Source organism: Cherax quadricarinatus, chromosome 94 (assembly GCF_038502225.1).
Source record: "Cherax quadricarinatus isolate ZL_2023a chromosome 94, ASM3850222v1, whole genome shotgun sequence".
NCBI classification, from domain to species: domain Eukaryota; kingdom Metazoa; phylum Arthropoda; class Malacostraca; order Decapoda; family Parastacidae; genus Cherax; species Cherax quadricarinatus.
In genome coordinates this window covers 3,349,468-3,377,346 of record NC_091385.1, presented here as the reverse complement: position 1 = coordinate 3,377,346, position 27,879 = coordinate 3,349,468, and the positions used below count along the sequence as shown (strand labels likewise).

The 27,879-nt window shown below is 45.8% G+C and overlaps 1 protein-coding gene across 1 annotated transcript in view; it reads left to right on the top strand.

Annotated features, from left to right (window-relative positions):
- LOC128700902 (serine-rich adhesin for platelets) overlaps positions 1-27,879 on the top strand; it is a 492,925-nt gene that overhangs the window by 244,617 nt on the left and 220,429 nt on the right. The window contains exon 2 of the mRNA XM_070104797.1: positions 4,157-4,203. Within this exon, the coding sequence (XP_069960898.1) occupies positions 4,157-4,203 (47 nt within the window). The remainder of the gene's footprint in view (positions 1-4,156; positions 4,204-27,879) is intronic.

Sequence of the window (27,879 nt, the reverse complement as noted above, 5' to 3'; positions counted from 1 at the left end):
CACAACTACCACCACAACTACCACCACCACTACCACCACTACCACCACCACCACCACAACTACCACCACAACTACCACCACAACTACCACCACAACTACCACCACCACTACCACCACCACCACCACAACTACCACCACAACTACAACCACAACTACCACCACAACTACCACCACAACTACCACCACAACTACCACCACCACTACCACCACCACAACTACCACAACTACCACCACTACCACCACAACTACCACCACAACTACCACCACAACTACCACCACCACCACCACAACTACCACCACTACCACCACAACTACCACCACTACCACAACTACCACCACCACTTAAGGCATATATCTTTTTTTTGTAAGGTTATTTTCTCTTAAGATTTTTTCCCCATTTTTTTTATCGATGCTTAAAAGGTAATTTATGAGCTTAAAGGATTCATCTGCGGCTGAGTTACCCTCCCTGTCTCCCTGTCTCCCTCCTTCCCTGTCTCCCTCCCTCCACCCATTTGGTGGAGGGTGAGGGAGGGACACGGGGGACGTAGGGAGGGAGGAAAGAAGGGAAGGGGAGACAGGGAGAGCTGGAAGGAGGAAGATTAAGTGGCAGGGGGAAATACAGGGAGGGAGGGTAGTGGCAGGGGAAGAATTATCATACCTCGCATGATCACTAGTGACTGTTATCATACCTCACATGATCACTAGTGACTGTTATCATACCTCACATGATCACTAGTGACTGTTATCATACCTCACATGATCACTAGTGACTGTTATCATACCTCACATGATCACTAGTGACTGTTATCATACCTCACATGATCACTAGTGACTGTTATCATACCTCACATGATCACTAGTGACTGTTATCATACCTCACATGATCACTAGTGACTGTTATCATACCTCACATGATCACTAGTGACTGTTATCATACCTCACATGATCACTAGTGACTGTTATCATACCTCACATGATCACTAGTGACTGTTATCATACCTCACATGATCACTAGTGACTGTTATCATACCTCACATGATCACTAGTGACTGTTATCATACCTCACATGATCACTAGTGACTGTTATCATACCTCACATGATCACTAGTGACTGTTATCATACCTCACATGATCACTAGTGACTGTTATCATACCTCACATGATCACTAGTGACTGTTATCATACCTCACATGATCACTAGTGACTGTTATCATACCTCACATGATCACTAGTGACTGTTATCATACCTCACATGATCACTAGTGACTGTTATCATACCTCGCATGTTCACTAGTGACTGTTATCATACCTCACATGATCACTAGTGACTGTTATCGTACCTCACATAATCACTAGTGACTGTTATCATACCTCACATGATCACTAGTGACTGTTATCATACCTCGTCTTAAAACTATGTATGGTTCCTGCCTCCACTACATCACTTACCAGACTATTCCACTTCCTGACAACTCTATATCTAAAGAAATACTTCCTAACATCCCTTTGACTCATCTGAGTCTTCAACTTCCAACTGTGTCCCCTTGTTGCTGTGTCCCATCTCTGGAACATCCTGTCTTTGTCCACCTTTATTCCTCACAGTATTTTGTATGTCGTTATCGTTGTGTGTGTGTATATATATATCTGTATGTGTGTGTGTAAGAATGTGTGAATTTAGTGAAGGTTTCTCTAGTTTAACGTTTGTGATGGTCGCTAGATGGCAGTACCCACTAGGAGATACCAGTACCCACCACCATTACTGCCACCACTACCAGCATTACTACCATCACTACCACCACTACTACCATCACTACCACCATTACTACAATCACTACCACCATTACTGCCACTACCACAGTTGCTGCCACTACCACAATTACTGCCACCACTGCTACCATTACTACCACCACTACGACTCCATTGCTGCCACCACTACCACTCCATTGCTACCACCACTATCACTTCATTGCTACCACCACTACCAGCATTACTACCTCCACTCATACCATTACTATCACCACTACCACCACCATTACTACCACCATTACTACCACCATTCCTACCACCATTCCTACCACAATTACTTCCACTATCTTCTTAACTACCACCCGTACTACCACCATTGTTACCAGTACTAACACACACACACACACACACACACACACACACACACACACACACACACACACACACACACACACACACACACACACACACACACACACACACACACGTACACGTACGCCAAGCCCATATTGGAGTACGCAGCACCAGTTTGAAACCCACACCTGGTCAAATACGTCAAGAAATTAGAGAAAGTGCAAAGGTTTGCAGCAAGGTTAGTTCCAGAGCTAAGGGGAATGTCCTACGAAGAAAGGTTAAGGGAAATTGGCCTGACGATACTGGAGGACAGGTGGGTTAAAGGCGATATGATAATGACATACAAAATACTGTGAGAAATAGATAAGGTGGACAGAGACAGGATGTTCCAGAGATGGGACACAGAAACAAGGGGTCACAATTGGAAGTTGAAGACTCAGATGAGTCAAAGGGATGTTAGGAAGTATTTCTTTAGTCATAGAGTTGTCAGGAAGTGGAATAGTCTGGCAAGTGACGTAGTGGAGGCAGGAACCATACATAGGTTTATGACGAGGTATGATAAAGCTCATGGAGCAGGGAGAGAGAGGACCTAGTAGCGATCAGTGAAGAGGCGGGGCCAGGAGCCGAGTCTCGACCCCTGCAACCACAATTAGGTGAGTACACACACACACACCGATAAAACAGGCCTAGTGTCTAATCGACATGTGCCTAGGACAAAATGGTAACTAACAAACACACACAAAATGGTAACTAACAAACACACACAAAATGGTAACTAACAAACACACACAAAATGGTAACTAACAAACACACACAAAATGGTAACTAACAAACACACACAAAATGGTAACTAACAAACACACACAAAATGGTAACTAACAAACACACACAAAATGGTAACTAACAAACACACACAAAATGGTAACTAACAAACACACACAAAATGGTAACTAACAAACACACACAAAATGGTAACTAACAAACACACACAAAATGGTAACTAACAAACACACACAAAATGGTAACTAACAAACACACACAAAATGGTAACTAACAAACACACACAAAATGGTAACTAACAAACACACACAAAATGGTAACTAACAAACACACACAAAATGGTAACTAACAAACACACACAAAATGGTAACTAACAAACACACACAAAATGGTAACTAACAAACACAGAATGATATACCCTGGGGTAAAAGATAGCCAGTACGGAATTATCCCAGTATAATATCCAAAGTTCGAATGATGTGCTTGATAATCCCAGATGTTTCGTGACAGATGAACACGCATGATAACTTCTTCGTTATTCTGACATGATAACCTCTCTATATCTGGCAAGATAACTTCTGTAGATCTGGTAGGATAACCTCTGTGTATCTGGCAAGATAATCTCTGTATATCTGGCAGGATAACATCTGCATATCAGGCAAGGTATGTTTGTGTATATGCACCGAAAGGTGTATATATGTGTATATATACCGAGAAGCTTTCATCTCCCAGTTTATATACACAGAGAGCTGTATATCTCTCAGTAAATATACACAATGACGTGTTTCTCAGTATATATATGCTGGAAATTTTGCTCTAATCTCTATTTTAGGTATTAAAGTATTAATGACTGATGTGCAGGCGATATGCAGCCTTAATAAACATCGCGTATCAGCTAGTCTTCAAACCTAATAAACTAACCAGTAAAACCCACAAAACACTATTGTTTTGTGGCCTTAAAATTATGTCTTGCAAATAAATATGTAATTTGTCTCTGAACCGATTATAAATTCGCTTGTAAAAGACAGTAAGAGGGTAGATGACTGCTCACTAATGGAGAGAAATGATCGAGAGAGCACATTTCGAGCACGTTTAGTGATGACGTTTCGGTCTTGGGAGACCTTGACCACTCCAAGTGCGGTATTTCAAGTGACCATGGTCCCAGGACCGAATAAAAAGTGCATTGTTTTCTATTGAAAGAATGCGCTTCTCAATAATTACGATTATAATATGTGAAAATTGACTGTAGGTGTAATGTTCGTGTTGTTTCTTGCAGACGGTGACTGGACGCTGCCGCAGCTAGGAGACTTCTCCAGCAACAACGTAAGTCACTCTTATACTAATGTACTGTGTCGTAAGTCACTCTTATACTAATGTACTGTATCGTAAGTCACTCTTATACTAATGTACTGTATCGTAAGTCACTCTTATACTAATGTACTGTATCGTAAGTCACTCTTATACTAATGTACTGTATCGTAAGTCACTCTTATACTAATGTACTGTATCGTAAGTCACTCTTATACTAATATACTGTATCGTAAGTCACTCTTATACTAATGTACTGTATCGTAAGTCACTCTTATACTAATATACTGTATCGTAAGTCACTCTTATACTAATGTACTGTATCGTAAGTCACACTTATACTAATATACTGTATCGTAAGTCACTCTTATACTAATGTACTGTATCGTAAGTCACTCTTATACTAATGTACTGTATTGTAAGTCACTCTTATCCTAATGTAGTTTATCGTAAGTCAGTCTTATCCTAATGTTCTGTATCGCAAGTCAGTGTTATCCTTATGTAATTTATCGTAAGTCAGTCTTATCCTAACGTAATTTATCCTAAGTCAGTCTTTCCCTAATTTAATTTATCCTAAGTCAGTCTTATCCTTATGTACTGCATCGTAGGTCAGTCTTATCCTAATGTACTTGCATTGTAAGTCAGTCTTGTCCTAATTTAATTTATCGTAAGTCAGTCTTATCCTAATGTTCTGTATCGCAAGTCAGTGTTATCCTTATGTAATTTATCATAAGTCAGTCTTATCCTAATGTTCTGTATCGCAAGTCAGTGTTATCCTTATGTAATTTATCGTAAGTCAGTCTTATCCTAATGTTCTGTATCGCAAGTCAGTGTTATCCTTATGTAATTTATCGTAAGTCAGTCTTTACCTAATGTTCTGTATCGCAAGTCAGTGTTATCCTTATGTAATTTATCGTAAGTCAGTCTTATCCTAATGTTCTGTATCGAAAGTCAGTCTTAACGTAAATCGATCGTATAAAAACATAATGTAACGTAAATCAGTCTTCTCTTAACGTAACATAACGTTAGGCTTCTCTAAATACTTCTAAACACGTTTTTTTTCCCTCTTCATGTTAGGTGGTGTGGGGAGGGGGGTTTGTTCGTAAGGTTAGGTTAGGCTGGGTTAGGTTAGGCTGGGTTAGGTTAGGCTGGGTTAGGTAAAGTTAGGTTAGATAAGGTAAGGTTAGGCTGGGTTAGGTTAGGTAAGGTTCGTCAGGAAACAGGACAAGTGTTTCCTGACGTGGGTCTTAGTCATATGATGACAAGCAGCTGGAGCTTTTGGTCATTTGACCGAGGCCTTCCGCTGGCTTACCCCTCCACCTCTTTAAAAACTATGGTTATGTGTATGACCGTTTTCTACAAGGAACAGGGGTCAGGGTCATCGTATGACCCCTAAGAGGTTAAGTATAAACTAGTGGTGGCTGTTTTTTTCTGTGTCAGGAAGCACAAGTGTCTATATCATTGTCAGGAGGCAGGTGTGAGGGACTCGCACCCCCACACCCATCATTTCAAAACATAGATTCTTTCGCCCCTCCTTCCAATTTAAAATTTGGTCATGCCTCATAATTTTCGAAATCTGTGTAAAAGAGCATCAAACTTATTTACTACTCAGTGTGAGGCAAAAAAAAGGCCTCCACACACACACACACACACACACACACACACACACACACACACACACACACACACACACACACACACACACACACACACACACACACACACACCTACACACACACCTACACACACACCTACACACACACCTACACACACCTACACACACCTACACACACACCTACACACACCTACACACACACCTACACACACACCTACACACACACACCTACACACACACACCTACACACACACACCTACACACACACACCTACACACACACACCTACACACACACACCTACACACACACACCTACACACACACACCTACACACACACACCTACACACACACACCTACACACACACCTACACACACACCTACACACACCTACACACACCTACACACACCTACACACACCTACACACACACACACACACCTACACCTACACACACACACCTACACACACACACCTACACACACACACACACACACACACACACACACACACACACACCTACACACACACACACACACACAATCTACACACACACACCTACACACACACACACACACCTACACACACACACACACACCTACACACACACACACACCTACACACACACACACACACCTACACACACACACCTACACACACACACACACACACACCTACACACACACACACACACACACACACACACACACACACACACACACACACACACACACACACACACACACACACACACACACCTACACATACACACACACACACCGACACACACACACACCTACACACACACACACACACACACACACCTACACACACACACACACACACCTACACACACACACACACACACACACACACACACACACACACACAAATACACCTACACACACACACACCTACACACACACACACACACCTACACACACACACACCTACACACACACCTACACACACACCTACACACACACACACACACCTACACACACACACCTACACACACACCTACACACACACCAACACACACACCTACACACACACCTACACACACACACACACACACACACACACACACACACACACACACACACACACATGGAAGGACAAGCGCACCCCCCAGAAACACCTGCAGAAGGACTCCAGCCACGACACCCCCAAGGCAACTGAACATTCCAAACCAACCATCACACACCGATCCCTCTGTTTCCACCCCCCGCACCACAGTATTAGAACAGAAGTTGAAGGTTTGGTACACAAATGCAGATGGATTAATGAATAAACATGAGGAATGGCAAGAAAGAATCAATGAGAAGTCCCCAGACATCATAGCAGTTACAGAAACAAAACTCATGGAGACAATAACAGATGCAATCTTCCCACCAGGATACCAGATCATGAGGAAAGATAGAAGGGGTAGGGGGGGAGGTGGGGTTGCTCTGCTCATAAAAAACAGATGGAAATTCGAGAAAATGGAAGGAATAGATGAGACAGGAGAAAGAGACTACATAGCAGGTACACTTCAGTCTGGGGAACACAAAGTGGTCATTGCAGTGATGTATAATCCACCACAGAACTGCAGGAGGCCAAGAGAGGAATATGAAGAGAGCAACAGAGCAATGGTGGACACACTTGCTGAGGTGGCAAGAAGAGCTCACTCCAGCAGAGCAAAGTTGCTGGTTATGGGGGATTTCAACCACAGGGAGATTGACTGGGAAAACCTGGAGCCACATGGGGGTCCCGAAACATGGAGAGCCAGGATGTTGGACGTGGTGCTGGAAAACCTCATGCACCAACATGTTAAGGACACTACCAGAGTGAGAGGGGAGGATGAACCAGCAAGATTGGACCTTGTGTTCACCCTGGGCAGCTCGGACATTGAGGACATCAAGTATGAGAGTCCCCTAGGAGCTAGCGACCACGTGGTTCTGTGCTTTGAATACATAGTAGAGCTGCAAGTGGAAAGAATAACAGGAGTAGAATGGGAAAAGCCTGACTATAAAAGAGGGGACTACATAGGGTTGAAGAACTTCATGCGGGAGGTCCAGTGGGACAGAGAACTGGCAGGAAAGCCAGTAAACGAAATGATGGAATATGTAGCAACAAAATGCAAGGAGGCAGTGGAAAGGTTCATTCCCAAGGGCAACAGTAACAACGGGAAGACCAGAACAAGCCCCTGGTTTACCCGACGGTGTAAGGAGGCAAAAACAAAGTGCAATAGAGAATGGAAAAAGTACAGAAGGCAGAGAACACACGAAAATAGGGAGATCAGTCGCAGAGCCAGGAATGAGTACGCACAGGTAAGGAGGGAGGCCCAGCGACAGTATGAAAATGACATAGCATCGAGAATCAAGACTGACCCGAAACTGTTGTATAGCCACATCAGGAGGAAGACAACAGTCAAAGACCAGGTGATCAGATTAAGGACAGAAGGTGGAGAACTCACAAGAAATGATCAGGAGGTATGTGAGGAGCTGAACAGGAGATTTAAGGAAGTTTTTACAGTAGAGACAGGAAGGGCTGTGGGAAGACAGCACAGAAGGGAACATCAAGAGGGAATACACCAACAAGTGTTGGATGACATACGAACAACTGAGGAGGAGGTGAAGAAGCTCTTAAGTGACCTTGACACCTCAAAGGCGATGGGACCGGACAACATCTCCCCATGGGTCCTTAGAGAAGGAGCAGAGATGCTGTGTGTGCCTCTAACCACAATCTTCAACACATCCCTTGAAACTGGGCAACTACCTGAGAAATGGAAGACAGCTAATGTAGTCCCCATATTTAAGAAAGGAAACAGAAACGAGGCACTAAACTACAGACCTGTGTCTCTGACATGTATTGTGTGCAAAGTCATGGAGAAGATTATCAGGAGGAGAGTGGTCGAACACCTGGAAAGGAACAAGATTATAAATGAAAACCAGCATGGGTTCATGGAAGGCAAATCTTGTATCACAAACCTCCTGGAGTTTTATGACAAGGTAACAGAAGTAAGACACGAGAGAGAGGGTTGGGTAGATTGCGTTTTCCTAGACTGCAGGAAGGCCTTTGACACAGTTCCCCACAAGAGATTAGTGCAGAAGCTGGAGGATCAGGCACACGTAAAAGGAAGGGCACTGCAATGGATAAGGGAATACCTGACAGGGAGGCAGCAACGAGTCATGGTACGTGAAGAGGTATCACAGTGGGCGCCTGTTACGAGCGGGGTCCCACAGGGGTCAGTTCTAGGACCAGTGCTATTTTTGATATATGTGAACGACATGATGGAAGGAATAGACTCTGAAGTGTCCCTGTTCGCAGATGACGTGAAGTTGATGAGAAGAATTAAATCGGACGAGGATGAGGCAGGACTGCAAAGAGACCTGGAGAGGCTGGACATGTGGTCCAGTAACTGGCTCCTCGAATTCAATCCAGCCAAATGCAAAGTCATGAAGATTGGGGAGGGGCAAAGAAGACCGCAGACAGAATATAGGCTAGGTGGACAAAGACTACAGACCTCACTCAGGGAGAAAGACCTTGGGGTGACCATAACACCGAGTACATCACCGGAGGCACACATCAACCAAATAACCGCTGCAGCATACGGGCGCCTGGCAAACCTGAGAATAGCGTTCCGATACCTCAATAAGGAATCGTTCAAGACACTGTACACTGTGTATGTTAGGCCCATACTGGAGTATGCAGCACCAGTCTGGAACCCACACCTGGTCAAGCATGTCAAGAAGTTAGAGAAAGTACAAAGGTTTGCAACAAGGCTAGTCCCAGAGCTCAAGGGAATGTCGTACGAGGAAAGGTTAAGGGAAATCGGACTGACGACACTGGAGGACAGAAGGGTCAGGGGAGACATGATAACGACATACAAGATACTGCGGGGAATAGACAAGGTGGACAGAGATAGGATGTTCCAGAGAGGGGACACAGGGACAAGGGGTCACAACTGGAAGCTGAAGACTCAGACGAGTCACAGGGACGTTAGGAAGTATTTCTTCAGTCATAGAGTTGTCAGCAAGTGGAATAGCCTAGCAAGTGAAGTAGTGGAGGCAGGAACCATACATAGTTTTAAGAAGAGGTATGACAAAGCTCAGGAAGCAGAGAGAGAGAGGATCCAGTAGCGATCAGTGAAGAGGCGGGGCCAGGAGCTGAGTCTCGACCCCTGCAACCACAATTAGGTGAGTACAATTAGGTGAGTACACACACACCTACACACACACACACACCTACACACACACACACACCTACACACACACACACACACCTACACACACACACCTACACACACACACCTACACACACACACACATACACACACACCTACACACACACAAACACACACACACACACACACACACACACACACACCTACACACACACCTACACACACACCTACACACACACACCTACACACACACCTACACACACACCTACACACACACACCTACACACACACACCTACACACACACACCTACACACACACCTACACACCTACACACACACCTACACACACACCTACACACACACACCTACACACACCTAAACACACACACACACCTACACACACACACACACACACACACACCTACACACACACACCTACACACACACACCTACACACACACACACCTACACACACACACACACCTACACACACACACACACCAACACACACACCCACCTACACACACACCTACACACACACACACACACACACACACACACACACACACACACACACACACACACACACACACACACACACACACACACACACACACAGGACTAATTAGTCAAATTAAGAGAGTTCTTAAGTAGTTTTCCCAAGACTGATGTTATACCAGCAGTCTGTAACGTCACTGGTGAGTCAGTGGTGTCACTGGTGAGTCAGTGGTGTCACTGGTGAGTCAGTGGTGTCACTGGTGAGCCAGTGGTGTCACTGGTGAGTCAGCAGTGGTGTCACTGGTGAGTCAGTGGTGTCACTGGTGAGTCTGTGGTGTCGCTGGTGAGTCTGTGGTGTCACTGGTGAGTCAGCAGTGGTGTCACTGGTGAGTCAGTGGTGTCACTGGTGAGTCAGTGGTGTCACTGGTGAGTCAGTGGTGTCACTGGTGAGTCAGCAGTGGTGTCACTGGTGAGTCAGTGGTGTCACTGGTGAGTCTGTGGTGTCGCTGGTGAGTCTGTGGTGTCACTGGTGAGTCTGTGGTGTCACTGGTGAGTCAGTGGTGTCACTGGTGAGTCAGTGGTGTCACTGGTGAGTGTGGTGTCACTGGTGAGTCAGCAGTGGTGTCACTGGTGAGTCAGTGGTGTCACTGGTGAGTCTGTGGTGTCGCTGGTGAGTCTGTGGTGTCACTAGTAAGTCTGTGGTGTCACTGGTGAGTCTGTGGTGTCACTGGTGAGTCAGTGGTGTCACTGGTGAGTCAGTGGTGTCACTGGTGAGTCTGTGGTGTCGCTGGTGAGTCTGTGGTGTCACTGGTGAGTCTGTGGTGTCACTAGTGAGTCTGTGGTGTCACTGGTGAGTCTGTGGTGTCACTGGTGAGTCAGTGGTGTCACTGGTGAATCAGTGGTGTCACTGGTGAGTCAGTGGTGTCATTGGTGAGTCTGTGGTGTCACTGGTGAGTCAGTGGTGTCACTGGTGAGTCTGTGGTGTCACTGGTGAGTCTGTGGTGTCACTGGTGAGTCAGTGGTGTCATTGGTGAGTCAGTGGTGTCACTGGTGAGTCAGTGGTGTCACTGGTGAGTCAGTGGTGTCACTGGTGAGTCAGTGGTGTCACTGGTGAGTCAGTGGTGTCACTGGTGAGTCTGTGGTGTCACTGGTGAGTCTGTGGTGTCACTGGTGAGTCAGTGGTGTCACTGGTGAGTCTGTGGTGTCACTGGTGAGTCTGTGGTGTCACTGGTGAGTCAGTGGTGTCACTGGTGAGTCTGTGGTGTCACTGGTGAGTCAGTGGTGTCACTGGTGAGTCAGTGGTGTCACTGGTGAGTCAGTGGTGTCACTGGTGAGTCAGCGGTGTCACTGGTGAGTCTGTGGTGTCACTGGTGAGTCAGTGGTGTCACTGGTGAGTCTGTGGTGTCGCTGGTGAGTCTGTGGTGTCACTGGTGAGTCTGTGGTGTCACTGGTGAGTCTGTGGTGTCACTGGTGAGTCAGTGGTGTCACTGGTGAGTCAGTGGTGTCACTGGTGAGTCTGTGGTGTCACTGGTGAGTCAGTGGTGTCACTGGTGAGTCTGTGGTGTCACTGGTGAGTCAGTGGTGTCATTGGTGAGTCAGTGGTGTCACTGGTGAGTCTGTGGTGTCACTGGTGAGTCTGTGGTGTCACTGGTGAGTCAGTGGTGTCACTGGTGAGTCTGTGATGTCATTAGTCAGTCTGTGGTGTCACTAGTCAGTTTGTAGTGTCACTGGCGAGTCAGTGGTGTATCTGGTGAATCAGTGGTGTGTGTCACTGGTGAGTGTGGTGTCACTGGTGAGTGTGGTGTCACTAGTGAGTCTGTGGTGTCACTGGTGAATCAGTGATGTCAGTGGTGAGTCAGTGGTGTCACTGGTGAGTCAGTGGTGTCACTGGTGAGTCAGTGGTGTCACTGGTGAGTCAGTGGTGTCACTGGTGAGTCAGTGGTGTCACTGGTGAGTCAGTGGTGTCACTGGTGAGTCAGTGGTGTCACTGGTGAGTCTCTGGTGTCAGTGGTGAGTCAGTGGTGTCACTTATGAGTCTCTGGTGTCACTGGTGAGTCTGTGGTATCACTAGAAATTTACCTCCTCCTTCACACCTCCCTCCACACCCCCACACGCCCCACACGCCCCACACGCCCCACACGCCCCACACGCCCCACACCCCCCACACCCCCCACACCCCCCACACCCCCCACACCCCCACACACCCCACACCCCAACACCCCCACACGCCCCACACCCACACACGCCCCACACCCACACACGCCCCACACCCACACACGCCCCACACCCCCACACGCCCCACACCTTCCCCCTGGATGGGACCACAAGACAAGACCCACAAGACAAGACCCACAAACCTAATGATGGGTAATAATTTAACACCCACGTACTCCCTGCCTCTTAGTGATGGGGAGGGTGTTGTGTTGATGGGGTGTTGTGATGGGGAGAGTAGTATGGTGATGGAGAGGGTAGCATGGTGATGGGGAGGGTAGTATGGTGATGGAAAGGGTAACATGGTGATGGGGAGGGTAGTATGGTGATGGGGAGGATAGTATGGTGATGGGGAGGATAAACCATACCCCGGCCGGGGTCGAACCCGCGGTCAGAGAGTCTCAAAACTCCAGACCGTCGCGTTAGCCACTAGACCAGCTAGCCACAATAGTATGGATAGTATGGTGACGGGAAGGGTAGTATGGTGATGGGGAGGATAGCATGGTGATGGGGAGGATAGTATGGTGATGGGGAGGATAAACCATACCCCGGCCGGGGTCGAACCCGCGCTCAGAGAGTCTCAAAACTCCAGACCGTCGCGTTAGCCACTAGACCAGCTAGCCACAATAGTATGGATAGTATGGTGACGGGAAGGATAGTATGGTGATGGGGAGGATAGCATGGTGATGGGGAGGCTGTTGTGATGAGTGTAGTATGGTGATGGGGATTATAGTATGGTGACGGGAAGGATAGTATGGTGATGGGGAAGGTAGTATGGTGATGGGGTTGCTGATGCGTGCTATAGACTTTTATCTCACCTCAGTATTATGTATGTCGTGATAATGTCTCTCATAATTAAATTTTCCTCTTCTTCCTCGCTTACACCCATTTCCTTCTCCCCGCACCTTCTCACTCCCCATTACTTCCCCTTAACCCATTCCTCAACGCCTCCCCTCCCCCCTGGGAGAGAGGAGGTGTGGTTCCAGGATGTTGTAATCACATTCAGATGTAATTATCATTTTTAGCAGTGATCATTAGAGAGTATTATTGCTGTACTTGACTCCCAGCACTCCTACCTTGGTGTATGTGTGTGTGTGTGTGTGTGTGTGTGTGTGTGTGTGTGTGTGTGTGTGTGTGTGTGTGTGTGTGTGTGTTTTGTGTGTGTGTGTGTGTGTGTGTGTGTGTGTGTGTGTGTGTGTGTGTGGTGTGGGTGTATGTGTGTGTGGCGTGGTGTGTGTGTGTGTGTGTGTGTGTGTGTGTGTGTGTGTGTGTGTGTGTGTGTGTGTACTCACCTATTTGTGGTTGCAGGGATCGGTTCATAGCTCCTGGCCCCGCCCCTTCACTGATCGCTACTAAGCCCTCTCTCCTTGCTCCATGAGCTTTATCATACCTCGTCTTAAAACTATGTATGGTTCCTGCCTCCACTACATCACTTGCCAGACTGTTCAACTTCCTGACTACTCTATGACTAAAGAAATACTTCCTAACATCCCTTTGACTAATCTGAGTCTTCAAATTCCAATTGTGACCCCGTGTTTCTCTGTCCCATCTCTGGAACATCCTGTCTCTGCACACTTTGTCAATTCCTCGCAGTATTTTGTATGTCGTTTTCATGTCTCTCCTAACCTTCCTGTCCTCCAGTATCATAAGGTCGATTTTCCTTAAGCTCTCCTTGTAGAACATGCCCCTTAGCTCTGGAATTTGTCTTGTTGGAAACCTTTGCACTTTCTCTTAATTTCTTGACGTCCTTGACAGGGTGTGGGTTCCAAACTGGTGCTGCGTACTCCAGCATGGGCCTGACGTATACGGTGTACAGAGTCTTGAACGATTCCTTAATGAGATATCGAAATGCTATTCTCAGGTTTGCCAGGCGCCCGTATGCTGCAGCAGTTATTTGGTTGATGTGCGCCTCAGGCGATGTGTTTGGTTTGCAGTCTGGGGTCTTGTTTGTCCTTCTCCCATCTTCATTAATTTGCATTTGGCGAGGTTAAATTCGATGAGCCAGTTGCTGGAACAGTCTTGCAACCTGTTCAAGCCTCTCTGTAGTCCTGCCTGATCCTTATCTGATATAATTCTCATTAACTTCACGTCATCTCCAAACAGCGACACTTTGGAGTCTATTCCTTCCGTCATGTCATTCACCTATTCCAAAAATAGCAACGGTCATCGGAATGACCCCTGTGGAACCCCGCTCGTCGCAGGCGCTCTCTCTGACACCTCATCACGTATCGTGACTCGTTGTTGCCTCCCTGTCAGGTATTCTGATCCATTGCAGTGCAGTTCCTGTTATGTCTTGCTTTTGCACAAATCTTCTGTGAGGAACTGTGTCGAAGGCCTTCTTGCAGTCCAAGGAAATGTAATCTACCCACCCCTCTCTCTCGTGTCGTACTTCCGTTACCTTGTCATAAAACTCCAGTAGGTTTGTGACACAGGATTTTCCTTCCCTGAATCCATGCTGATTGTCGTGTATAATCTTCTGCATGACTCTGTATGTTATACACGTTAGTGACACAGGTCTGTAGTTTAGTGCCTCGTGTCTGTCTCCTTTCTTAAAAATGGGGACTACTTTTGCCGTCTTCCATACCTCAGGTAGTTGCCCAGTTTCACTGGATGTGTTGAAAATTGTTGTTAGTGGCACACACACCATCTCTGCTCCCTCTCTAAGGACCCACGGAGAGATGTCTGGTCCCACCGCCTTTGAGGTATAAAGTTCACTTATCAGCTTCTTCACCTCCTCGGTTGTGTGTATTTCATCCAGCACTTGTTGGTATATCCCTTGTTGCTGTACCCACTATTCTGATTTCCCAGAGTCCTTTCTGTCTCCACTGCAAATACTTAAATCTCATGTTGAGCTCCTCACATTCTTCTTGGTCATTTCTTGTGATCTCTCGACCTTCTTTCCTCAGCCTGATTATCTGGTCTTTGACTGTTGTCTTCCTCCTAATGTGGCTATACAACAGCTTCGGGCCAGACTTGACTTTTGATGCTCTGTCATTTTCGTACTGTCGCTGGGCCTCCCTCCTTACCTGTTCATATTCGTTTCTCGCTCTCCGACTAATCTCTATTTTCCTGGGTCTTTTGTCTTGTGTACTTTTTTCCATTCTCTAGTGCACTTAGTTTTGCCTCCCTACATCTTTGGGTAAACCAAGGACTCGTTCTGGTCTTCCCATTATTTCTGTTGCCCATGGGAACAAACCTCTCCTCTGCCTCCTTGTATTTTGTTGTTACGAAGTCCATCATTTCGTTTACTGATTTTCCTACCAGTTCTCTTTCCCACTGAAGCTCCCGCAGGAAGTTCGTCATACCTGTGTAATACCACGTTTTGTAGTTTGGCTTTTCCCATCCTACTCCTGTTACCTTCTCCACTTGTATTCAAAGCTCAGAACCACGTGATCACTAGCTCCAAGGGGCATTTCATTTGTGATGTCTTCAATATCCGAGCTACTCAGTGTGAGTACGAGGTCCAGTCTTGCTGGTTCACCCTCACCCCTCTCTCTGGTAGTGTCCCTAACATGTTGATGCATGAGGTTTTCCAGTACCACATCCATCATCTTGGCTCTCCATGTTTTCGGACCCCCATGTGGCTCCAGGTTTTCCCAATCAATCTCCTTGTGATTGAAATCACCCATAACCAGTAACTTTGCTCTACCCGTGTGAGCTGCTCCGGCCATCTCAGCTAGTGTGTCCACCATTGCTCTGTTGCTCTCTTCATATTCTTCTCTTGACCTTCTGCAGTTCTGTGGTGGGTTGTATATCACTGCAATTACCACCTCAGGGCCCCCAGACTGAATTGTACCTGTGTAGATTGTATATGTAGTGTGTGTGTATGTAGTGTGTGTGTATGTAGTGTGTGTGTATGTAGTGTGTGTGTATGTGTGTGTAAGACAACCAGCAATTTTTTCAATAGATGGAAAGTTTGAATAAAAGTGATGGAGTAATAGAGAGGGAGTGAATAACAGAGTAAATGAAGGAAATAATGAGGTATGAGGAAGAAGGGAGTGAGGGAAGAAGAGATGGAGTGAGGAAGAAAGGGATGGGGTGAAGTAGGGAAGGATAAAGTGATGGAAGGAGTTAGGGAGTGAACGAGAGTGAGAGAGGGAGAAAGAGAGAAGCTCTGCTATTTCCATCTATAATTACTTTTTTTATTCCTTCTCAACACACCACGCTAACTCCTTCCCAGTTGTCTCCTTCTCTACCCCCTCCATCTCTCCCTCTCCTCTAATTCTCTACCTCTCCCTCTTCCTTCTCTCCCTTTTCCTTCTCTCCCTCTTCCTTCTCTCCCTCTTCCTTCTCTCCCTCTTCCTTCTCTCCCTCTTCCTTCTCTCCCTCTTCCTTCTCTCCCTCTCCTTTCCTCTCCCTCTCCTTTCCTCTCCTCCCTCTCCTTTCATTCTCTCTCTCTCTCTCTCTCTCTCTCTCTCTCTCTCTCTCTCTCTCTCTCTCTCTCTCTCTCTCTCTCTCTCTCTCTCTCTCTCTCGATTTCCCGGTTCTTCAACTCCTATAAATGAACTGATTATTCCGATCGGGACCAGGAGCTTGTGCTATACCTTCCCCTTCACACACACACACACACGCACAACTGGAAGTTGAAGACTCAGATGAGTCACAGAGATGTCAGGAAGTGGAACATCCTGGAGAGTCATGTAGTGGAGGCAGGATCCATACATAGCTTTAAGAAGAGGTATAATGAGACTCCTGGAGCGGAGAGAGAGTGGACCTAGTAGCAGCTAGTGAAAAGGAGGGCCCAGGAGCTGTGAATCGACCCCTCCAACCACAATTAGGTGAGTGTCTTTATTTAAGAAAGGAGAGGAGGGGAATACTGAACTACAGACAAGCTTGTCTGACACCCACACACCTTACAAGGAAATGTTACCTAGGAGAGTGTTGGAGAACTTGGAGAGTGTTGGAGAACTTGGAGAGTGTTGGAGAACTTGGAGAGTGTTGGAGAACTTGGAGAGTGTTGGAGAACTTGGAGAGTGTTGGAGAACTTGGAGAGTGTTGAAGAACTTGGAGAGTGTTGGAGAACTTGGAGAGTGTTGGAGAACTTGGAGAGTGTTGGAGAACTTGGAGAGTGTTGGAGAACTTGGAGAGTGTTGGAGAACTTGGAGAGTGTTGGAGAACTTGGAGAGTGTTGGAGAACTTGGAGAGTGTTGGAGAACTTGGAGAGTGTTGGAGAACTTGGAGACTGTTGGAGAACTTGGAGAGTGTTGAAGAACTTGGAGAGTGTTGGAGAACTTGGAGAGTGTTGGAGAACTTGGAGAGTGTTGAAGAACTTGGAGAGTGTTGGAGAACTTGGAGAGTGTTGGAGAACTTGGAGAGTGTTGGAGAACTTGGAGAGTGTTGGAGAACTTGGAGAGTGTTGAAAAACTTGGGGAGTGTTGAAGAACTTGGAGAGTGTTGGAGAACTTGGAGAGTGTTGGAGAACTTGGAGAGTGTTGAAGAACTTGGAGAGTGTTGGAGAACTTGGAGAGTGTTGGAGAACTTGGAGAGTGTTGGAGAACTTGGAGAGTGTTGGAGAACTTGGAGAGTGTTGAAGAACTTGGAGAGTGTTGAAGAACTTGGAGAGCGTTGGAGAACTTGGAGACTGTTGGAGAACTTGGAGAGTGTTGAAGAACTTGGAGACTGTTGGAGAACTTGGAGAGTGTTGAAGAACTTGGAGAGTGTTGAAGAACTTGGAGAGCGTTGAAGAACTTGGAGAGTGTTGGAGAACTTGGAGAGTGTTGAAGAACTTGGAGAGTGTTGAAGAACTTGGAGAGCGTTGAAGAACTTGGAGAGTGTTGGAGAACTTGGAGAGTGTTGGAGAACTTGGAGAGTGTTGAAGAACTTGGAGAGTGTTGAAGAACTTGGAGAGTGTTGAAGAACTTGGAGACTGTTGGAGAACTTGGAGAGTGTTGAAGAACTTGGAGAGTGTTGAAGAACTTGGAGACTGTTGGAGAACTTGGAGAGTGTTGAAGAACTTGGAGAGCGTTGAAGAACTTGGAGAGAAGAACTTTCGTAAACACCCTACACTGGTCAGAGATGGCAAGTTTTGTTTGAACCTTTTGGAAATTATGTAAGTAAGTAACGATAATGATCCAGGATAATGATACATTTCTTAGATTGCAAGAAGGCATTTAACACTGTGCTTATGTGACAGTGGCAGAAACGAGAGGAGCAGTCAGGAATAACTGCTGGGAACGTACTCCGGGAGAGGAAGCCAGGAATAACTGCTGGGAACGTACTCCGGGAGAGGAAGCCAGGAATAACTGCTGGGAACGTACTCCGGGAGAGGAAGCCAGGAATAACTGCTGGGAACGTACTCCGGGAGAGGAAGCCAGGAATAACTGCTGGGAACGTACTCCGGGAGAGGAAGCAAGGAATAACTGCTGGGAACGTACTCCGGGAGAGGAAGCAAGGAATAACTGCTGGGAACGTACTCCGGGAGAGGAAGCAAGGAATAACTGCTGGGAACGTACTCCGGGAGAGGAAGCAAGGAATAACTGCTGGGAACGTACTCCGGGAGAGGAAGCCAGGAATAACTGCTGGGAACGTACTCCGGGAGAGGAAGCCAGGAATAACTGCTGGGAACGTACTCCGGGAGAGGAAGCAAGGAATAACTGCTGGGAACGTACTCCGGGAGAGGAAGCAAGGAATAACTGCTGGGAACGTACTCCGGGAGAGGAAGCCAGGAATAACTGCTGGGAACGTACTCCGGGAGAGGAAGCCAGGAATAACTGCTGGGAACGTACTCCGGGAGAGGAAGCCAGGAATAACTGCTGGGAACGTACTACGGGAGAGGAAGCAAGGAATAACTGCTGGGAACGTACTCCGGGAGAGGAAGCCAGGAATAACTGCTGGGAACGTACTCCGGGAGAGGAAGCCAGGAATAACTGCTGGGAACGTACTCCGGGAGAGGAAGCAAGGAATAACTGCTGGGAACGTACTCCGGGAGAGGAAGCAAGGAATAACTGCTGGGAACGTACTCCGGGAGAGGAAGCCAGGAATAACTGCTGGGAACGTACTCCGGGAGAGGAAGCCAGGAATAACTGCTGGGAACGTACTCCGGGAGAGGAAGCCAGGAATAACTGCTGGGAACGTACTCCGGGAGAGGAAGCAAGGAATAACTGCTGGGAACGTACTCCGGGAGAGGAAGCCAGGAATAACTGCTGGGAACGTACTCCGGGAGAGGAAGCCAGGAATAACTGCTGGGAACGTACTCCGGGAGAGGAAGCCAGGAATAACTGCTGGGAACGTACTCCGGGAGAGGAAGCCAGGAATAACTGCTGGGAACGTACTCCGGGAGAGGAAGCAAGGAATAACTGCTGGGAACGTACTCCGGGAGAGGAAGCCAGGAATAACTGCTGGGAACGTACTCCGGGAGAGGAAGCAAGGAATAACTGCTGGGAACGTACTCCGGGAGAGGAAGCAAGGAATAACTGCTGGGAACGTACTCCGGGAGAGGAAGCAAGGAGTGATTGTAGGGGAAGGAATGCCACGTTGGAGAAAAAGACTAACTAGTGGGCTACCACAAGGATTAGTATTATGACCAGTACTCTTTCTGGTCTGTGAGAGTGATATTCCAGGTGGTATTGAGCCAGATGCGTCTCTGTTCACTGATGTTAAACTAATGAGAATACAGACAGATCAGGGCAGGAAAAGTCTTCAAAGGGATGAGGACAAACTGCCTGACTGGTCAGGGAAGTAGTTACTTGACTTCAACCTCAGGAAATGCATGGTTATGAAGGTTGGGGCAGGCGCTAGAAGACCGGATACAGAGTACAGACTCTGGGGATTGAAGCTGCAGACCTCATTTAAACAGAAAGGTCTGGGAATAAGCATAGTACTTAGCATATCACCAGAGGTTCACATACATATAATCTCTGCAGCCAGTGCTCGCCTGGCAAATCTGAGAGAAGTCTTCATGAATCTAAGTCATTCTAGCATATATCAGGCTCATTTTGGAGAGGCGGAAAACATGTACCCAGGGGCACAGCTGAAAGCTGAAGAGACAGTTGAGCTAAAGGAAGTATTTCTTTAGTCTCAGGATGGTCGACGTAGTAGTGGAGGCAGACTCAATACATAGTTTTAAGAACAGGTACAAAATGACCCACGAGGCTATAATTGAATCTGACAAGCGGTAAGTTGAGAGGCGGGGCCAGGAGCTAGGACTCGACTCCATCAATCACATATAGATGAGAGAGAGAGAGAGAGAGAGAGAGAGAGAGAGAGCGCACACACACACACACACACACACACACACACACACACACACACACACACACACACACACACACACACACACACACACACAAGGGAAACAGAAATAATGGGAAGAACAGAACGAGTCCTTGGTTCACCCAAAGGTGTAGGGAGGCAAAAACTAGGTGTACTAGAGAATGAAAAAGGTACAGAAGACAGAGAACTCAGGAAAATAAAGAAATCAGCCGAAGAGCCAGAAACGAATATGCACAGATAAGAAGGGAGGCTCAGAGACAATATGAAAATGACATAGCATCAAAAGTAAAGACTGACCCGATGCTGTTGTACAGCCACATCAGGAGGAAAACAACAGTCAAGGACCAGGTAATCAGACTGAGGAAGGGTGATGGGGAATTCACAAGAAACGACCAAGAGGTATGTCAGGAGCTCAACACAAGATTTAAAGAGGTATTTACAGTGGAAAGCAGTAGGACTCCAGGAAATCAGAACAGGGGGGCACACCAGCAAGTGCTGGATGAGGTACATATAACCAAGGAGGAGGTGAAGAAGCTGCTATGCGAACTTGACACCTCAAGGCGGTGGGACCAGACATCTCTCCATGGGTCCTTAAAGAGGGAGCAGAGATATTGTGTGAGCCATTAACAAAGATCTTCAACACATCATTTGAAACTGGGCAACTCCCTGAGGTATGGAAAATGGCAAATGTAGTCCCAATTTTTAAAAAGGGAGACAGACATGAGGCACTAAACTACAGACCTGTATCACTAACGTGTATAGTATGCAAGGTCATGGAGAAGATCATCAGGAGGAGAGTGGTGGGGCACCTGGAAAGAAACAAGTGTATAATTGACAACCAGCACGGTTTCAGGGAAGGAAAATCCTGTGTCACAAACCTACTAGAGTTTTATGACAAGGTGACAGAAGTAAGACAAGAGAGAGAGGGGTGGATCGACTGCATATTTTTGGACTGCAAGAAGGCCTTCGACACAGTTCCTCACAAGAGGTTACTGCAAAAGCTAGAGGATCAGGCACACATAACAGGAAAGGCACTGCAATGGATCAGAGAATATCTGACTGGGAGGCAACAACGAGTCATGGTACGCGACGAGGTGTCAGAGTGGGCGCCTGTGACAAGCGGGGTTCCACAGGGGTCAGTCCTAGGATCTGTGCTGTTCTTGGTATATGTGAACGACATAACGGAAGGGATAGACTCAGAAGTGTCCTTGTTTGCAGATGATGCGAAGTTAATGAGAAGAATCAAATCGGATGAGGATCAGGCAGGACTACAAAGAGACCTGGACAGGCTACAAGCCTGGTCCAGCAACTGGCTCCTTGAATTTAACCCTGCCAAATGCAAAGTCATGAAGATTGGGGAAGGGCAAAGAAGACCGCAGACACAATATAGTTTAGATGGCCAAAGACTGCAAACCTCACTCAAGGAAAAAGATCTGGGGTGAGTATAACACCGAGCATATCTCCTGAGGTGCACATCAATCAGATAACTGCTGCAGCATACGGGCGCCTGACAAACATACGGATAGCGTTCCGATACCTCAGTAAGGATTCGTTTAAGACTCTGTATACCATATACGTCAGGCCCATACTGGAGTATGGAGCACCAGTTTGGAATCCACACCTAGTCAAGCACGTCAAGAAATTAGAGAGAGTGCAAAGGTTTGCAACAAGACTAGTCCCAGAGCTACGGGGATTGTCCTACGAAGAAAGGTTGAGGGAAATCGGCCTGACGACACTGGAGGACAGGAGGGTCAGGGGAGACATGATAACGACATATAAAATACTGCGCGGAATAGACAAGGTGGACAAAGACGGGATGTTCCAGAGAAGGGACACAGACACAAGAGGTCACAATTGGAAGTTGAAGACTCAGATGAATCAAAGGGATGTTAGGAAGTATTTCTTCAGTCATAGAGTAGTCAGGCCGTGGAATAGCCTAGAAAGTGACGTAGTGGAGGCGGGAACCATACATAGTTTTAAGGCGAGGTATGATAGAGCTCATGGGGCAGGGAGAGAGAGGACGTAGTAGCAATCAGCGAAGAGGCGGGGCCAGGAGCTGTGAATCGACCCCTGCAACCACAAATAGGTGAGTACAAATAGGTGAGTACACACACACACACACACAATATACACATACACACACACACACACACACACACACACACACACACACACACACACACACACACATCAGCCTCTTAACTTTGTTGTTGTTACTATGGGTTGGCTTCCGTCGTTGCTAAGATACCACTAGTCCGGGAGGGGGGGAGCCATCGGTGAGGGTACTGGTAACGGTAGTGGTAGTAACGGTGACCCTAGTGGTAGTAACGGTGCTGGTAACGCCTACCACTCAAAGGACCTTCCAGGGGTCCGCGGCCCCCAGAATGAGAACCTCAGATGAAGGCATCTGTTGTTCCCAAAATACAAAACTACTGTTAATCAACAGAAATACACAGCCAGCAAACTGGGTCATAAATATGAATGATATTCACTGCTGTTTTCACCACTGGATTACTAATTAATGTCTTGTTTGTGTATATTTCCCGTTAACAGAGTTGGTTCCCTGGCGTAGGTGGTTGTAGAGCCGTTTGTTTGGTCTCTATATCTCTGTTAGGTCTGTTAGAACGGCTCTGTACAAACTAACTCTCTCTAGACAGAGCTTTTTCCAGTGACCTCCTGCGAGTACATGGGAAAGAAAGAGTACTTGGAAACACTTCATGGGAGTACATGGGAAAGAGTAGTTGGAAATACTTAATGGGGGTACATTTTAAAGAGTACCTGGAAACACTTCATGGGAGTACATGGGAAAGAAAGAGTACTTGGAAACACTTCATGGGAGTACATGGGAAAGAGTAGTTGGAAGTACTTAATGGGGGTACATTTTAAAGAGTACCTGGAAACACTTCATGGGAGTACATGGGAAAGAAAGAGTACTTGGACGTAAGTGCAATTCATGCGTCATTTTACTGTGGCAACGTTTCGCTCTCCAGGAGCTTTGTTAAGCTATAATGCCTTAACAAAGCTCCTGGAGAGCGAAACGTTGCCTCAGTGAAATGTTGCATTAGTTGCACTTGTGTCCTTTTACCTAACACGATCTATCTAGATTAAGATCTATTGTGTAGTTTAGATGTTTCGCTCTTGCTATAGAATCTTTCGACCATATTTGTTGGCACGTTGAAACGTCTGGGGAGGTATGTTGATATTGGCAGTGTGTAGACTGATACGTTTCGCCTCAGTCCTAATAAAGAAAATAATAAGACACATGTGCCACACTTGGGTATCTTTATTGTTGAAACGTTTCGCCCAAACAGTAGGCTGTTTCAGTCAGTTGCAGAGGAATGGATTGTATGCAGCAGAAGAGGTGAAGATATCGTACCACTTTTAACAGTAGAGAAACATCTAGTGGCGAAACGTTTCCTCAGTGTCTGGAACTGTGTATATCTATACACGAGTAGATGAACATAATTCTTCACATTATATCCTTGTATTGACGAAGCCACTGATTGGCGAAACATCTTTAGGTAAAGATACCCACATGTTGCACATGTGTCCAGTGAGTAGATGTGGTCATATGTGTCTAGTGACCTTTGTAACACCTTTGTACACCCCAGGCTCATGTGTATGCACAAAGCGGCGAGAATTCGAGTAATTGAGCAGGGGGTTAAATCCTCTCTTTGGATTCCAGTGACATTTTTAAACTTTTAATGCCCTTTTCTGCCGATCAAATCAATCATGTAACCTCCACGGCCACAATTATTTGGCTGTTGATTGGCTGGAGTGTGCAGCCGCTTTAGCCAATCATTGATGAGCGCCTAGCAACGCGCGGTGTGGCGGGAAGGAGAGGGTCACTGATTGGTCAGAGTGGCAAGCTTACCGTTACACTTGAAGCTGATTGGCTCTTGTCATCAGGGCTCCCAAGTACCTGATAGGAGTGTTATTGTGTTGGTATCAATTTATAGAGGTGGTCGTTGTTGTGGAATGGTCGTAAAACTCACGGCTATTATGTTCTGAACTTAATTACTGAAATATTGATACATTTAACGTATGAAACAGTAATATTTCAGGGATATAATAACCCCAGCTGCTGCTGGGGTGGGGGGTTGTTGCTGCGGTGGGGGTGGTAGTGGGGGTGCGTGTGGGGGGGGTAATTGATGGTGATTTTCGAGCTGGTCTGTATTTATGCTTCCGAAATATTTATTGGACGTTCACTCTGGAATTGTAAAGAACGTGTGTGTGTGTGTGTGTGTGTGTGTGTGTGTGTGTGTGTGTGTGCGTGTGCGTGTGTGCGCGTGTGTGCGTGCGCGCGCGCGTGTGTGTAGACAGAGTGCATTGTACAGTGTAAGTTTATATATATATATATATATATATATATATATATATATATATATATATATATATATATATATATATATATATATATATATATATGATATCGGCCGACTCCGAGAAAGATAACATTTACCGTCATTGAATACCTGACTTCCCAGAAGTGTGTCCCCATCACATTTCAGATGACCTGCACTGCCGTATTTCCACCCGTCCTTCCACTTTCTCCTTCCAGGATTCAAGTCCGGCTAACCGATTTCCTGAATCCCTACATAAATCTTGCTCACACTCCACCAGCACCTAACATCCTCCGAAACCACTCCGATCAAACATGTTCACACAAACACTTAACCCCTTCAAAATCTTCATCCAATCCTTTTTGGAACGAACCCTACCCTTCATATGTCCCTCCTAGATTTATACACCTTGGTCACCCTATTCTGCTCCATCCTCTCTAAATGTCCAGACGACTTAACCAACCTTTCTACTGCTCTCTAAATAACAACTTCGGTAACTTCCACTTCATCAAATATCTGCAACCAAGCACATCTCAACTGGCTGCAACCTCCTCCTCACTACAATGTCAAAAACCCATGCCTCACACCCATATAAATAATTGGTAAGACTATGCTCGTGTATATTCCTTTTTTTGGCCCCCATAGATAAACACTATTCTATTTCCTCCAATTTGATAACCAAATTTATATTGTTTGAACGTATATTTACGTTCATTACTTTTTCCTATGTTCAGTCATTAATTTTTTACTCGATCTTCAACTCGTCCACCAACCTTTGCAATTGCTTTTCTAATTGTCGTGGAAAGAGCGATGTCAAAGGTCAAGAGAAACTGTTGCAACTCTCACCTGGCATGACATTATCTTTTAATCCCACACTCCTCCGCAACACCCTAAGTCGTTGCTTCTTTCACAACCCCATCTGTAAATATATTAAACAGCCGTGGTGGCGTCACACAGCCATGTCTAAGGCCTACTTTCACAGGATAATACCCCCCTCACCCCCCCTCTCCTACCTTCCTGAACCTGAGCCTAACTCTTCAGAAAAAGTCTAAGAATTCAGTAACATGTTACCAATTCTTTAAATTTCCACTTATCTGCCATATTGCTCACTTAAACCATTATATATATATATATATATATATATATATATATATATATATATATATATATATATATATATATATATATATATATATATATATATGCCGAATAGGTAAAATTTGCGATTTTGGCTTGAATAGCAATGCTCTTCTTGCCGAATAAGGCAAGCGAAAATTTGTGTATGCAGTAATTTCGCAAAAATCGTTCTGAACCTAACGAAAAACAATGTATTTCATTGTGTTTGTTTATTATTAAATTATTGTAAACTTATCTAAAATATATTTAGTTGGATTAGGTTAAATTAAATTGCGCTTGTTGTAATAAGGTCAGGTAAGTTTTCAAAGGCTCTTTTGGTACAAAATTATTAATTTTTACATTATCATAAATGAAAAAAATATATCTTTAAACGTATCAGAGAAAATTTTAGATCGGACTTAATTTTAAATGAGTTCTTGCTAACTGACCAATTTTACCTATTCGGCACGACATATATATATATTATATTAAACTTGTTTATGTTTTCGAATGAAATGGAGCTTGTATTTATGTGGCCCAAAATAAATAATGAACCGTATTAATAAAATTAACCCAGTTTTATATGAAAGTCATGATTTTGGGCGTAAATCACTGGTGGGGGGGAGGGGGGTAGACATATGACTGGGTGTTGACTTGTCTTTGTGTCTGAAATTGTGTCTGGCTTTGGTTTGGTGATTGTTCCTCTGGATGTGGCTTGATATCGGCTCTGGCTTTGCCTGTGGCTTCGTCTTGGTGGCTGTAGGTCTGCCTGTAGCTTGGTTATGGCTGTGGCTTCTTAAGCATGGTTGTGACTTTGTAGCTGTGGCTTGGTGGCTGTATCTCTGCCTCTGGCTGTGTGGCTTGGCTTGGCGGCGGCGGGGAAGGCAAGCATTCGGACACGGTTCCCGCGCAACGCTGCCACTACTGGTCGTTATTTGTGGCAAGTTGAAAAGTTCCGGCGCTCAATAATGCAGTGGCTGCTCCCTCTGTCAGACTGCCCTTGTTGCATTTGTTGTTTGACGGATTTATTTATTTGGTCCCCTCTAGGATATGGTTATGCAAATATATTGTAATTACCGTTGATATTATCCCATTAGCTATTATGGAATATTGGTGCATGAGAACCAAGATGGCCGCCTTTGTTTACCCTCAGAGCAGCTAAGTCGATTTTCATTTTGCAACTTGCAAAGGGTTTGCCACCTTTTCCCTGGCTCTTTCTCATGATTATTTTAAAGCCGGATATATTTTCTAATTTATACATCATTGTGCTCTTCGCCTGGTGGAGGCTGGGGTGGTATTTTATAGAATTCTCTTTTAGGGAGGTGAGTGCTTGGGCCAACATGGCGTCTGTGTGGTTCCCTGATTGAGCTGGTCTGATGTTATATCAGACCAACTCAATAAAAAGGTGGAATAAGGTGAGATTAGTGGTCTCACTTTTTTTTCCAGGCTGTTACCTAATTTCTAGGTTACCTAATTTCTAGTTTACCAAACTTATAGGTTACTTAATTTCTAGGTTACCTAACTTGTGTGTT